At 46.1% G+C, this 14,009-nt stretch overlaps 1 protein-coding gene across 1 annotated transcript in view; it reads left to right on the plus strand.

Annotated features, from left to right (window-relative positions):
• The first annotated feature begins 6,806 nt into the window (after positions 1–6,806).
• The window catches only part of Boll (boule RNA binding protein), a 66,736-nt gene continuing 59,533 nt past the window's right edge, over positions 6,807–14,009 (plus strand). The window contains exons 1-2 of the mRNA XM_075956336.1: positions 6,807–6,827; positions 10,589–10,732. Of these exons, the coding sequence (XP_075812451.1) occupies positions 6,807–6,827; positions 10,589–10,732 (165 nt within the window). The remainder of the gene's footprint in view (positions 6,828–10,588; positions 10,733–14,009) is intronic.

The following is a 14,009-nucleotide window of genomic DNA, read 5'->3' on the forward strand; positions in this document are numbered from 1 at the left end:
TGGTGTAGAGGAAGAGCTGAAGCAAGCACCGTGAACTGAGCCCTTTCTTAGTAATCACTCTCCCAGTGAAGTCTGGCTTGTACTCATGCTGTATGTAGTATACAGTAGATTTCTTGTTTGTAAGCAAATACCTGATAATGTACAGTCAAGGAATTTTGAAGGTAAGATGTTCCTAAACATAAGGCCTTACCTTAAAAAGAAATTGAAATTGTGTATACAAAAAAAGAGAGAAATGTGTATACAATTATTCAAGCCATGCTTCTGTAAATGGATAAAGAATCAGTAATACTGTAGCATATGAAATCAACACGCAAAAGTCAATAGTAATTTTATATACCAACAGCAACCTGTCCTTTAAATATTAAACTCACAATCCTATTTATAATAGCAGAAAAATAGTTAGAAGCAAATTTAAGCAAAAAAGATATATAAACGGAAAGCTATAAAACAGTAAAGAAACTCAGGAGGCAGAGGCAGGCAGATCTCTGTGAGTTCGAGCCCAGCCTGGTCTACAAGAGCTAGTTCCAGGACAGGCTCCAAAACCACAGAGAAACCCTGTCTCGAAAAAAACAAAAAACAAAAACAAACAAACAAAAAAATAAAACAGTAAAGAAATTGAAGATGATCCTGTATTCAAGGGTTAGAAGAATTATTATAGTTAATATATTCATACTGCCCAAAGCAATATTCACATTCAAACTGACCACTATCAAAATAACAATGGAATTTTTCAAAGAAATAGAAAAAGCATAGAATTCATATGGAACACACATATACAAGGACTGCTAACATATAGCCGAAGCTATCTTTAGTGACACACACATATATTGTGGAGGAGAGAGAGAGAGAGAACACTCTGTAGGCAATGGTCTCTTGTTTCAAACTATGTTACAAAGCTGTATAATCAAAGTTTCATGACACTGACATAAAAACAGACACAAAAAACCAATGGAATGGGATAAAAAGACCACAAATCAACTTGCATGATTTATGGTCAACTGACTTTCAGCAAAGAGATAAAGAACACGTAACATTGAAAGGACCCCCTTCAATACGTGGGGCTAAGAAAACTGAAGGATGGATTGATCTCTCACACTACGTATAAAAACCAACTAAAACTTACTAAAGACTTAAGCATAAGACCCGAACCTCTAAAAGTACTAGAAGAAAACAAGGGGAAACCCCCATGCCATTGATCCGGTCAATAATTTATTGGTCATAATCCCAAAACTACAAGTTAGGAAAGAAAAAGTTGACAAAAACTTCTGCATTGCCAAGGGAAAAAAGAGAGACAACTATAAAGTAGGAGAAAATAATTACTTATAACCGATACACCTAATAAGCTAATATCAAAAATATATAAGGAGCTCAAGCAACTCAAGAAAAATAACCCAACTAAAATCACAAGGTGTCACAACTTTCAGAATGGCAAGCATCCAAAGCTGTGGCGCCGAGGTTTTCAGGAAACTAAGGCAGAGGGGTTGAGTGAACCAGGAGGCTGAGAGAAGCCTAGACAAAATAGAGGAGAAAATGAAGAAGAGGAGGGGGGGACCTAATTTTGAACTGGGGGTGTAGCTCAGTAGGAGAGACTTGCTGAGATAGAGCCTGTAGATTCGCTCCTCAGTAAGTGGTTAGGATGTTAGGGAATCGGACACTCTTGGTGGGCATGGGGATTACTACATACACTTCGGCTACCCGTATGAAAACACTTTAAAAACTTTCTGGTGTAGACAAGGAACTGACATCTGTTTCTCTGCAGCACTGTTCGCGACAACAGACACGTGAAAGCGTATGTCAGTGAACACAGGAAGGTGGCAAATAGACACAATATTAGACCATTCAGTCTCGGAGAAACAAGGAAACCGCACGACTTGTACCAAAGTAAATGACCCTGCGCGACATTACACTCCCTGGGGTGTAACAACGCTTCCAAATTGAGAAGCATGGAGAGTGGTGTCACCAGAGGTTGGAGAAAGTAGGAAGGGAGATCTAGTCAGAGCACAAGTTTCGTTTAGACACGAGAAATAAGCGTAGTGATCTATTACACACCCTGGTGACCACAGAGTGATGTATGTTTGGAAACTGCTTTCAAGACGAATGTTTTGCCATTGAAGAGTAAGAAGGATGAGAAATAAGCATATTGATTAGCCCGGTGTGATTATGCTAGGGTATTGTCCTCCACAAAGTTGTTACTTGTCCATCTTTTAAAAAGCAATCTCTGGCATCTAAGAGGCTAGGAAACTAACCAACGAGCTTAGGATAACCCCGAGCCAGACCACGAGAGAGTTCGGAGATCGGGAGGTGCCAGGTGAGAGACGATCCATCTTCACAAAAGCAGCAAACAGGACACCCATTCTGGAGAATTGATCAAACTTTACACTTTTCCACCACTGAGGGGAGACAGAGGGGAAGATGGTTCTCTGGAAATGATAAACTACCCCTCATTCAATCCAGGAAGGTGCCACAGTGAATTGGGCCAGCTGCTGCCTAGCCAGGCCTAAACTTCTAGGTTCCTAGTTTCTATCTATATATAATAAGCTGATTCTTCTTACAGCTCACAACTGAACATTTTTCTTTGTATATTAAACATAGCCTTAAGAAACTTCCAGAAGCTGTTGGTTTCTGGTCTCACCAGCAAGGAGTCATAGGCCAGCCGTGAGCCCAGAACTGTCTAACGTCTAAAGTAGAAAAGGCCAAGTTTACGGGGTTTACGGTAAAGTAGACAGTGGGGCAAGGGGTCACTGGTTAATTCACCTTATTGTACAGATGATTCTCATGTTCCTCCCTTGTGCTGGCAGCAGACTCTGCTTCTGCCTCTGTGTGTTTCTCTCTCCCCTCACCCACCCTCATCAGGATCTCGATAGATAACCCAGGCAGACCTGAACTCGAGCGCCTCCTATCTCCCCACCCCGAGTGCTAGGATTATGGATATTTGCCGCCACTTTCAGCTGTATTGTGTTCAACTCCTGTGTCCATCTAGACTCAAGATAAGCGGCAACATCAGATTAACTTTTACAACGGATTTCCAGTAAGTCTGATAAGCACTCATCTTAATCATTTCCATATTTGCCCTTGCCAAAGTAAGCACCATGCTCCCTGCAGAGGAAATCTGACCTGGCCCTTCGTTGTCTTACAACCTCTGCCTCTCATCTCTTCTATTTCAAACATCCAATCATTGTAGAAAAAATAAGGCATCTAATAACTATCCCCAGGGGGAAAAACAAAGTTGGCGCATCTGGTAACAAAAGAAATTTAAAAAAAAATGGAAGCAGAGACATGTTTTAAATATATCTTTTTAATGTGGTTTTTATCTATCAAACTGAATCACTCCCTGGTCTGAGCTACTCGTATACCTGGCACCTCTTACACCGGATGTGCACATATATTCATGCAGGCGTGCGCGCGCACGCGCGCGCGCACACACACACACACACACACACACACACACACACCTAGTTATCTGAGTTTCACACTCCCATGAACATCTACTACCTCTTCCTGTCAAAACAAGAACCAGGCGTTTGATCATGAACACATCCCACTGCCACAGCACAGAGGTTGGTGCACAGAGATATGGTCACTTCATTCTCTAAGTTTTGTTTTGTTGTTTGTTTTGGTTTACTTTTGTTGTTTTTTTTGTTTGATTGATTTGATTTTCGAGGCAGTTTCTCTATGTAGCCCTGGCTATCCCAGAACTCGTTCTGTACACCAGGCTGACCTCAAACTCAGAGATCCGCCTGAGTGCTGGGATTAAAGATGTGTGCCACTAGCACCTGGCGTCACTCTGTAAGTTCCTGGAAATAACTAAGAATTGGAACATGGAGCTAGAAAGCTTACCTGTCAGCAAGGGAAGACAGGCGAGCAGGCGGTCTAGGTGAGTCCTGGGGGGTGAGGGACGCTGTCCTTTGGATACAGCTTATGTCCCCCAAAGGTTTATGAATTGAAATTTACTCGCCATTGTGAGGAACTGTGGGGGTGTGAATAAGGATGGCCCCATTGGCTCATATACTGGAATGCTTGGTCATCAGGGAGTGGCACTGCTTAGGAGGGGTTGGAAGTAGTGGCCTTGTTGGAGGACACAAGTCACTGCCTTGAGGCTTCAGAAGCTCAAGCCAGGCCCAGCAGCCTTCTCTCTTCTCTTCCTGCTGCCCAAGTATTCAGATGTAGAACTCTCTGCTCCCTCTCAAACTGTGAGTCAGCCCCAAGCCAATGCTTCCTTTCTGTGAGTTTCTGTGGTCACGGTGTCTCTTTACAACAATGGAACAGTGACAAAGACAGGAATTAAGACAGTGGGAACTGGACTCAAATCATCTTCAAGGTTGGGTTTGGGACGGTGATCGGAATTAGATAACCATCAGGGTGGATGACCACGATTGAATCCAAGAAGCTTTATGAGGAGAGGGACTAGAAGACAGACAGACAGACAGGCACAGACACACACACAGACACACACACACACACACACACACACACACACACTGCCTCTTGCTGTGTGATGTCCTGTACCACCTCAGGATTCCTGCAGATTGTCATAACCAGAAGCAGCATTTGACTTTGGACCTCCAAAATCATGACTCAAAGCAGAACTCTTTTATTTCACTAAATTACCTAATCGGTGTCACTCATCAGCCACAAAAAACAGACCAAGATGCAAAAGCTATGAACGGAACAGACTGATGGAAAAACTGGAAAGCACGCGTATCCTAGGAGACCCTGAAACAAGTGAGACACTAAGGTTTGTAAACTGCAACATATTATATGTGGTGTATATTTGAGCATGTATCTGTATATATGCATGAGCGTATTTAATGCGTGTAAGAGATGTTAAGAGAAGAGCATAGACGTGTCAATACACATGTTTAGTGTGTGAAATGTTAAGAGATATCTTATGGATAATTGAAAGATTAGGAAATGTTAATGGATAAGTTAAGGTTAAGAAGTGTTTTATGAATAAGTGATAAGTTAGATTAAGGTTATGAATTGGTTTTATGTATTAGGTTTAGTAGGATTAATAACTGTGATATTGAATTGCCTGTGTGTTGCCCATTATCAGTCCCCCATGCCTACTAAGATGGTAAAGCCCATTGGTGCATTGGATAGTATAAAAACAATTCTCTTGCTTGATCTGGTTACTCATCACTCTCTGGGGAGAAGGGCACAGAGTCCTCATAGATATTACTCGAAAAGAACCTGGAGCTGAAGTCCCCCAGCTCGTAACACTTTCCCACAAAAACTAAAACTAAAATTGTATGCAGAAATATACGACAACGTTTAGGATGCTTCATTTAAAATGAACTAAAGCTGTTTCCTGTCTGACCTTTTAGGTACTTTTTTGATAACTAATTTGTAGGCATTAAAATCGATATAGTTGCAGCGTATTTTGAGGACAAATTTTACAGTACCGAGTACACAGGTTGCCACAGAAGTAACTTTTAACGCTTGCTGATGCTGACGGCTTCAAGAACTGGGGTTGCAGAATCCTCAAGCTAAATTTGCTATAGTTTTAAACCTTGACCAAAATACTGATCCGCCTGTTTATTCAGCTGTGATACAACGGAGAATTGATATCGGGAAGAATTGGAGTGAGAAGTGAGTGATCGTGCCGAAACAAAATGAGTCATGGTGGATGGTCGCTTAGACTAATGGCAGCCCGTATTATGTGAGGTTATCTAACTGGAATTACATACTATTCAACATATAAGACGGGCTCTCTGCGAACTTTTAGAAATGGTACTTGCAAGGCAGTCCTTTAAAGGAGATCCGAAAGCTACCGGGCCAAGTATCATGAAGCTGGTTCCCTCAAGCTCTCTCGCCTCGGTTTTATTTATCTTTTTAATGGTCGGAGAGTGAGGCGAACTGAGGGTGAGACAGGGCTTCACTGTGTAGCCCTTAACCGTCCTGGAACTCACTACGTACAGGCTGACCCTGAACTCAGAGACGCCCCTGCCTCTGCTTCCCAAGCCCTGACGCGGGCAGGGGTGAGTGACCGAGACTGCAGGTGCTACGCCTGCGCCTGCGGCGGCTTCTGCGCTGGGAAGGGGAGCAGGTTTGCCGGAGGAAACCGTCTTCCGTCCTGGAACCAGCCAAACCAGCCGTCAAACGAGCCGTCGGAAGTCCCCGAGGGCCCTGCTGCAGCGCTAGGAGGGCAACAGCTTGCCGCATCTGGTCTTTCTCGACTTCCACAGGGCACAGGTAGGCCTTGTGAGGGGAGCGCGTTTCTCACGCCGCCCCGCCTTGCCACCCCTGCCATCCCACGCCGAGCGCCCCCAGGCAGTGCGAACCGTCCCACGCCAACCCACGCCGTCCCCCGCAGTGTGAACTGTCTCCCGCCACGCGAGCCATCCCACGCCAACCTACCGTTCCCTGGGCAGTGCGAGCCGTCCAATGCCAAGCGCCCCGGCAGTGCGAGGCGCCCCGCGCTGAGCGCCCCCGGGCACGGCGAGCCCTCCAAGGCCGAGCGCCCCGGGCTGGGCGAGCCGCCGAGCGCCGAGTGCCCCAGGGCAGTGCAAGCCGTCCAAGGCCGAGCGCCCTGGGCAGGGCGAGCAGTCCAAGGCCGAGCGCCCCAGGGCAGTGCGAGCCGCCTCACGCCCAGCGCCCCCCTGGACCTGCGCACAGCGTCGCCGCCTCCTCTCCCCCCCCCCACCCCCGCCCCGCCCGCCCGTCTCGGAGACTGCGCCGCTGCAGCCGCCGCCGCCAGGGGGAGCGAGTCCCCGACGGGAGCCGCGCCGGCTCGCTTCCACGGAACACGCCTTCCAACTTGACGCTCCTGCGCCTCCCGCTGCCTCTCTGAAGAGCGGACGGGAAAGATGGAGACAGAGTCCCGGGCGGTGAGTGTCGGGGTCGGGGGGGGGGAGGGGAGATCCCCGGAAGGTTGTGCTTCGGAGCCAAAACGCTCGCTGCTCTTCGGTTGGGGAGGAAGGCGGTGCGGCCCCCGCGGGGGACGAGCAGCCGTCGGGGTGTGAGGACGGGGCGGCCTGGGGTCTGGACGAAGGTGGGCGGGAGGGCAGCGCGGGGAAACGGCCGGCCGGGGACCGCTGGGAGGCTCGGTCCTCCGTGCTCAACGAGCGCCGCCACTTTCCCGCCCTCGCAACGCTTTCCCGCCCAAACGGCGGCGCCGTCGACGCTCGCCCTGGCGGGGACACCCTCTCGTTGCCCGCAATTGACGGTCGTGCGGCCGTCGACGCTCCGCCCGGGGGAGGCCTGAGCTCGGGAAGGCCGGGGCTACGCGCGCCGCCCGCCCGCCTGCTCGCTCGCCCGCTCCCCCGGGGCAGGCCTGGGCCCAGCCCGGGGCCTACCGGGCCCCAGGGCAGCCTGGTAACGTGCCGCCTCGCCCCGCCCCGTGCCCGGCCGGCAGCCAATCAATGGGCAGCCAGCGCAGCCTGGTCCCGTGCCGCCCCGCCCCCGCGCCTGGCCGGTAGCCAATCAGCGGACACCCAGCGCGTTGTTGGGGGCGGAGCCCGCGCGAGGCCGCCTGCGCGTGGTCGGTGCCGTTGAGGGTTCCCGCCACGGCTGCTGGCGGGTCTGCCGGGCAAGATTTCTCGCTGGCTGGCCTTCTTTTCCCTCCCGCACTTTGGCGGGGAGGGGGGGGACCCTCGCGTCGGCGCCCCCGTCCACGATGACCTGAGAGAAGCCGAGGAAGGCGTCCATGCGGCCCTCGCCTCCAGCTGCTGGCCTCCGAGGGGAAGGAGCACCGAGGCGGTGACGGTGACGGTTAGCCTCCCCCCCCACACACCCCTTCCTTCTGCCTTTGCAAAGATGGGGCTCTCGGTGAAACCCCAGGGAAGAGTGTCTAAATCGACTCCAAAATGGTCACGCTTGCCACCCGCCCGCTGGCTGCCCCGGAGCAGCCCCTCCGTCCGTGCTTCCGAACGGTTGACAATGGGAGCTTCCCGTTAGATCCACCGCTGCTCTCTCAGGAACCTCGAGGTGTCCTCTCCCGGAGCCGTGTGGCTGCGAACAGTCCCGTGGGTTCTAGAATATAACCGGTACTTCGGTCCTTAGCCAGCGGCTGGGCACGTGCTAAGCAGGTTTCTCCTGAAACCCAGATCTAGGCGTTCACACGCTCAACAAATACTCTTTGAACCCTTGCTGTGTAACGGTGCCCGCCGGTTTACACGTTGCGGTGTTTTAAGTGTGTATGTTTAAACTTCCTGCCTTTGTATTATAGTATAGTGCCAACTGACAGATACATATATCCTTTTAGAAGGTGGTAAATAATAAAGGGGAAAGTAAGCAGATGACATTCACAACAGAATAGGAACCTTTAGAACAAGGGACTGAGGTGGATGGGTGGTTGGTTTTTATCGGTATTTTTCCTTTTTCTCGGTGGGTAGCCTCGTGTCTCTTCATTTGGGGCTGCTTTCATCCTCCCCTCTCAGGAAGAATGGAGGACATTCTTAAACATGAGGACAAACTAGAACTTTCATTGAATGCCTTTGTTTTTAAAGACTTTGGGAAGACTTTGTTATTATTAATAAGTTCTATACTAAAAATAAAAGCGCAGAGAGACAAGGTTTTCTGTATTGAAGCTAAAGATGCTCTCTGGTAGTACCATATTTTCTAGAACACCACTGGTACTGTTTACAACTAGAGATGTCCTCTGTTGAAATAGAAATGACTTCTATTATTTTTATTAGTATTGCATATTGCTGTTCATCTCTGTTTCTTTTCCATATTCTAACATACAATATGTTATATTTATCTGTTATTTTGTACTACTATGATATGATATTCATGAGGACAGGGAATTTGCCTTTTTTATTTTAGTTACAGAACATTTAAAATAGTAGTTTTGTTAGCCAATAAAATGGAAAAGGACAAATACAGAAAAGAACAATTCTATTATCTAAGTTAAAACTTCATTGTGATGTTTCTCGGCGAGTTATGAACTTTCATATTTTTGAAAGACTTAGTATGCCAAATTTGTCTCAAACATCTGTTTAGTCTTCCCAGAAAGAAAGAAGTAGTTTTTTAAAAATACGTTTCTTTTTTTTTTTTTTCGAGACAGGGTTTCTCTGTGGTTTTGGAGCCTGTCCTGGAACTAAGCTCTTGTAGACCAGGCTGGTCTCGAACTCACAGAGATCCGCCTGCCTCTGCCTCTGAGTGCTGGGATTAAAGGCGTGCGCCATCACCGCCCGGCTAAAAATACATTTCTTGATTTTTTTTATCTTACAATACAAATCTATTTGATTGCCATTATGCAAAGCCTTATACACTGATATTGATATATTAAGTCTTCCAATTTAGAAGTATGAACATAATGGATATATACCGAGCTCAATTCTTTGTCATGGAAATGTTAGGCATGTAATTTTCCCGTAACGTTTAGGTATGTAAATGTTTCACTGATTACCCCTGACTGGCCTAGAACTATGCAAGCCAGGCTGGCCTTAAAGTCACAGAAATCTGCCTGGTTTTGCCTCCCAAGAGCAGGGGTTGGAGGCAGGCACCACTTCACCCAGCTTGATATGTAATTTCTTCAAATATCAGTCACATTCTCAAATAGATACATGCATTTAAAATTTTGATTTTTTTTCAGGGTAAAATTATCCAAGTTTATTAAGTTGGCAAGGCTCTTTATACTACCCAACTGCTACCAAGAACACATCTATAATTGAGTTGTGTCTGTGAAGTCATTGGAACTAGAAAGAAACTATACCATGGGTTCTCTCAGGCGCTAATAATTTGATTTATACAATACAGGCTTGAGACTTATAGACAGAATTTTAGTGATAAGGGCTTTACCTGGAATGCATTTTTTGAGGTAATGGGAATATTTCTATGATTGCATAAATTGTTATTTAAAAAGTAAAACTGATGAAGAAGAAAAGGTTGTTCAGATTATCCAGGACAAAGCAATGTTTGCCAGTTGTCATGGTTTGGACAGTGTTTTTGTTTTTATCAGTATTCAGACATGATCAAAGAATGCTTCTGCCTATCTTGATAGATCATAAGTTAGCGGCTTTGTCTAATGTTGGTGTTCTGTAACAAGAGAGCAGCACTGCCTAACTGAGTGCCAGGCCAGCTTTACCACCTGTGCAGTGGCCAGGGCTGAGCAGCACGCAGACCTGGGCTGTCCTTTCTCACCTTCTGACCTCTTTATGAATTTAAGAGTTTTTTCATTTTTTTCCTTTTCTCTTGGTTTTTGGCTCTTGGGGTTTTTAGGTTTTTGTTTTGTTTTTTGGAGACAGGTTTTCTCTGTGTAGCCCTGGCTGTCCTGGAACTGGCTCTTGTAGACCAGGATGGCCACGAAACTCACAGATCCTTCTGCCTCTGCCTCCAGAGCGCTGGGATTAAATGTGTGCTCCACTGCTGCGGGCTATTTAGTGTACTTCCTTAACAGTCTCATACCTTATAATTATCTTAAGTACATCTGAGTAGTCTGTCTAATAGACAGCACCTCTCTAGAATGAAGTACTTTGTTTCATTTTTACTTCCCACAAAAACTATGAACTCTAACTGTGGTCTTCATAATTTTGGAATAAAGGTCAAGTCTAGTAGATGATGTCTTGCCTAAATGACTGTTTTAATGAACCTGCATTAAAACTCATGCCCAGTGCTAAAAGTTTAAAATGACTTTATTTTACAGCAGACAACAAATCAAACACAGACAGATTCATTATCTCCATCCCCCAATCCTGTATCGCCTGTGCCTTTGAATAACCAAACAAGTGCCCCGAGATACGGAACTGTGATCCCTAACCGCATCTTCGTAGGAGGAATTGACTTTAAGGTATCTATTTGTGGGTGCAGCACGGTGGGCAAGGAACGGTGTTTTGTTTTTCTTTAGAATTAACTATTTTATTTTTCAGCAGTCATTTCTTTATACAACTATAAAAATTACAATTGTATTGGATAATAGGCTTCACGTTGTCTTGGTTTAAATGCAAATAACCCTTTCAGTGATTGTGTAGGTTAGTTTACAGGGTACCTGTCCAGTGGTACAGTGATTGTGTAGGTTAGTTTACAGGGTACCTGTCCAGTGGTACAGTGATTGTATAGGTTAGTTTACAGGGTACCTGTCCAGTGGTACAGTGATTGTGTAGGTTAGTTTACAGGGTACCTGTCCAGTGGTACAGTGATTGTGTAGGTTAGTTTACAGGGTACCTGTCCAGTGGTACAGTGATTGTGTAGGTTAGTTTACAGGGTACCTGTCCAGTGGTACAGTGATTGTGTAGGTTAGTTTACAGGGTACCTGTCCAGTGGTACAGTGATTGTGTAGGTTAGTTTACAGGGTACCTGTCCAGTGGTACAGTGATTGTGTAGGTTAGTTTACAGGGTACCTGTCCAGTGGTACAGTGATTGTATAGGTTAGTTTACAGGGTACCTGCCCAGTGGTAAAGTGATTGTGTACATTAGTTTACAGGGTACCTGTCCAGTGGTACAGTGATTTTGTAGGTTAGTTTACAGGGTACCTGTCCAGTGGTACAGTGATTGTGTACATTTAGTTTAGAGGGTACCTGTCCAGTGGTACAGTGATTTTGTAGGTTAGTTTACAGGGTACCTGTCCAGTGGTACAGTGATTGTGTAGGTTAGTTTACAGGGTACCTGTCCAGTGGTACAGTGATTGTGTAGGTTAGTTTACAGGGTACCTGTCCAGTGGTACAGTGATTGTGTAGGTTAGTTTACAGGGTACCTGTCCAGTGGTACAGTGATTTTGTAGGTTAGTTTACAGGGTACCTGTCCAGTGGTACAGTGATTGTGTAGGTTAGTTTACAGGGTACCTGTCCAGTGGTACAGTGATTGTGTAGGTTAGTTTACAGGGTACCTGTCCAGTGGTACAGTGATTGTATAGGTTAGTTTACAGGGTACCTGTCCAGTGGTACAGTGATTGTGTAGGTTAGTTTACAGGGTACCTGTCCAGTGGTACAGTGATTGTGTAGGTTAGTTTACAGGGTACCTGTCCAGTGGTACAGTGATTGTGTAGGTTAGTTTACAGGGTACCTATCCAGTGGTACAGTGATTGTGTAGGTTAGTTTACAGGGTACCTGTCCAGTGGTACAGTGATTGTGTAGGTTAGTTTACAGGGTACCTGTCCAGTGGTACAGTGATTGTGTAGGTTAGTTTACAGGGTACCTGCCCAGTGGTAAAGTGATTGTGTACATTAGTTTACAGGGTACCTGTCCAGTGGTACAGTGATTGTATAGGTTAGTTTACAGGGTACCTGTCCAGTGGTACAGTGATTGTGTACATTAAGTTTACAGGGTACCTGTCCAGTGGTACAGTGATTGTGTAGGTTAGTTTACAGGGTACCTGCCCAGTGGTAAAGTGATTGTGTACATTAGTTTACAGGGTACCTGTCCAGTGGTACAGTGATTTTGTAGGTTAGTTTACAGGGTACCTGTCCAGTGGTACAGTGATTGTGTACATTTAGTTTACAGGGTACCTGTCCAGTGGTACAGTGATTGTGTAGGTTAGTTTACAGGGTACCTGTCCAGTGGTACAGTGATTTTGTAGGTTAGTTTACAGGGTACCTGTCCAGTGGTACAGTGATTGTGTAGGTTAGTTTACAGGGTACCTGTCCAGTGGTACAGTGATTGTGTAGGTTAGTTTACAGGGTACCTGTCCAGAGGTACAGTGATTTTGTAGGTTAGTTTACAGGGTACCTGTCCAGTGGTACAGTGATTGTGTACGTTAGTTTACAGGGTACCTGTCCAGTGGTACAGTGATTGTGTAGGTTAGTTTACAGGGTACCTGTCCAGTGGTACAGTGATTGTGTAGGTTAGTTTACAGGGTACCTGTCCAGTGGTACAGTGATTGTGTAGGTTAGTTTACAGGGTACCTGTCCAGTGGTACAGTGATTGTGTAGGTTAGTTTACAGGGTACCTGTCCAGTGGTACAGTGATTGTGTAGGTTAGTTTACAGGGTACCTGTCCAGTGGTACAGTGATTGTGTAGGTTAGTTTACAGGGTACCTGTCCAGTGGTACAGTGATTGTGTAGGTTAGTTTACAGGGTACCTGTCCAGTGGTACAGTGATTTTGTAGGTTAGTTTCCAGGGTACCTGTCCAGTGGTACAGTGATGTGTACATTAGTTTACAGGGTACCTGTCCAGTGGTAAAGTGATTGTGTAGGTTAGTTTACAGGGTACCTGTCCAGTGGTACAGTGATTGTATAGGTTAGTTTACAGGGTACCTGTCCAGGGGTACAGTGATTGTGTAGGTTAGTTTACAGGGTACCTGTCCAGTGGTACAGTGATGTGTACATTAGTTTACAGGGTACCTGTCCAGTGGTACAGTGATTTTGTAGGTTAGTTTACAGGGTACCTGTCCAGTGGTACAGTGATTGTGTACATTTAGTTTACAGGGTACCTGTCCAGTGGTACAGTGATTGTGTAGGTTAGTTTACAGGGTACCTGTCCAGTGGTACAGTGATTTTGTAGGTTAGTTTACAGGGTACCTGTCCAGTGGTACAGTGATTGTGTAGGTTAGTTTACAGGGTACCTGTCCAGTGGTACAGTGATTGTGTAGGTTAGTTTACAGGGTACCTGTCCAGTGGTACAGTGATTGTGTAGGTTAGTTTACAGGGTACCTGTCCAGTGGTACAGTGATTGTGTAGGTTAGTTTACAGGGTACCTGTCCAGTGGTACAGTGATTGTGTAGGTTAGTTTACAGGGTACCTGTCCAGTGGTACAGTGATTGTGTAGGTTAGTTTACAGGGTACCTGTCCAGTGGTACAGTGATTGTGTAGGTTAGTTTACAGGGTACCTGTCCAGTGGTACAGTGATTGTGTAGGTTAGTTTACAGGGTACCTGTCCAGTGGTACAGTGATTGTGTAGGTTAGTTTACAGGGTACCTGTCCAGTGGTACAGTGATTGTGTAGGTTAGTTTACAGGGTACCTGTCCAGTGGTAAAGTGATTGTGTACATTAGTTTACAGGGTACATGTCCAGTGGTACAGTGATTGTATAGGTTAGTTTACAGGGTACCTGTCCAGTGGTACAGTGATTGTGTACATTAAGTTTACAGGGTACCTGTCCAGTGGTACAGTGATTGTGTAGGTTAGTTTACAGG

Source organism: Microtus pennsylvanicus, chromosome 22 (assembly GCF_037038515.1).
Source record: "Microtus pennsylvanicus isolate mMicPen1 chromosome 22, mMicPen1.hap1, whole genome shotgun sequence".
Classification (NCBI taxonomy): domain Eukaryota; kingdom Metazoa; phylum Chordata; class Mammalia; order Rodentia; family Cricetidae; genus Microtus; species Microtus pennsylvanicus.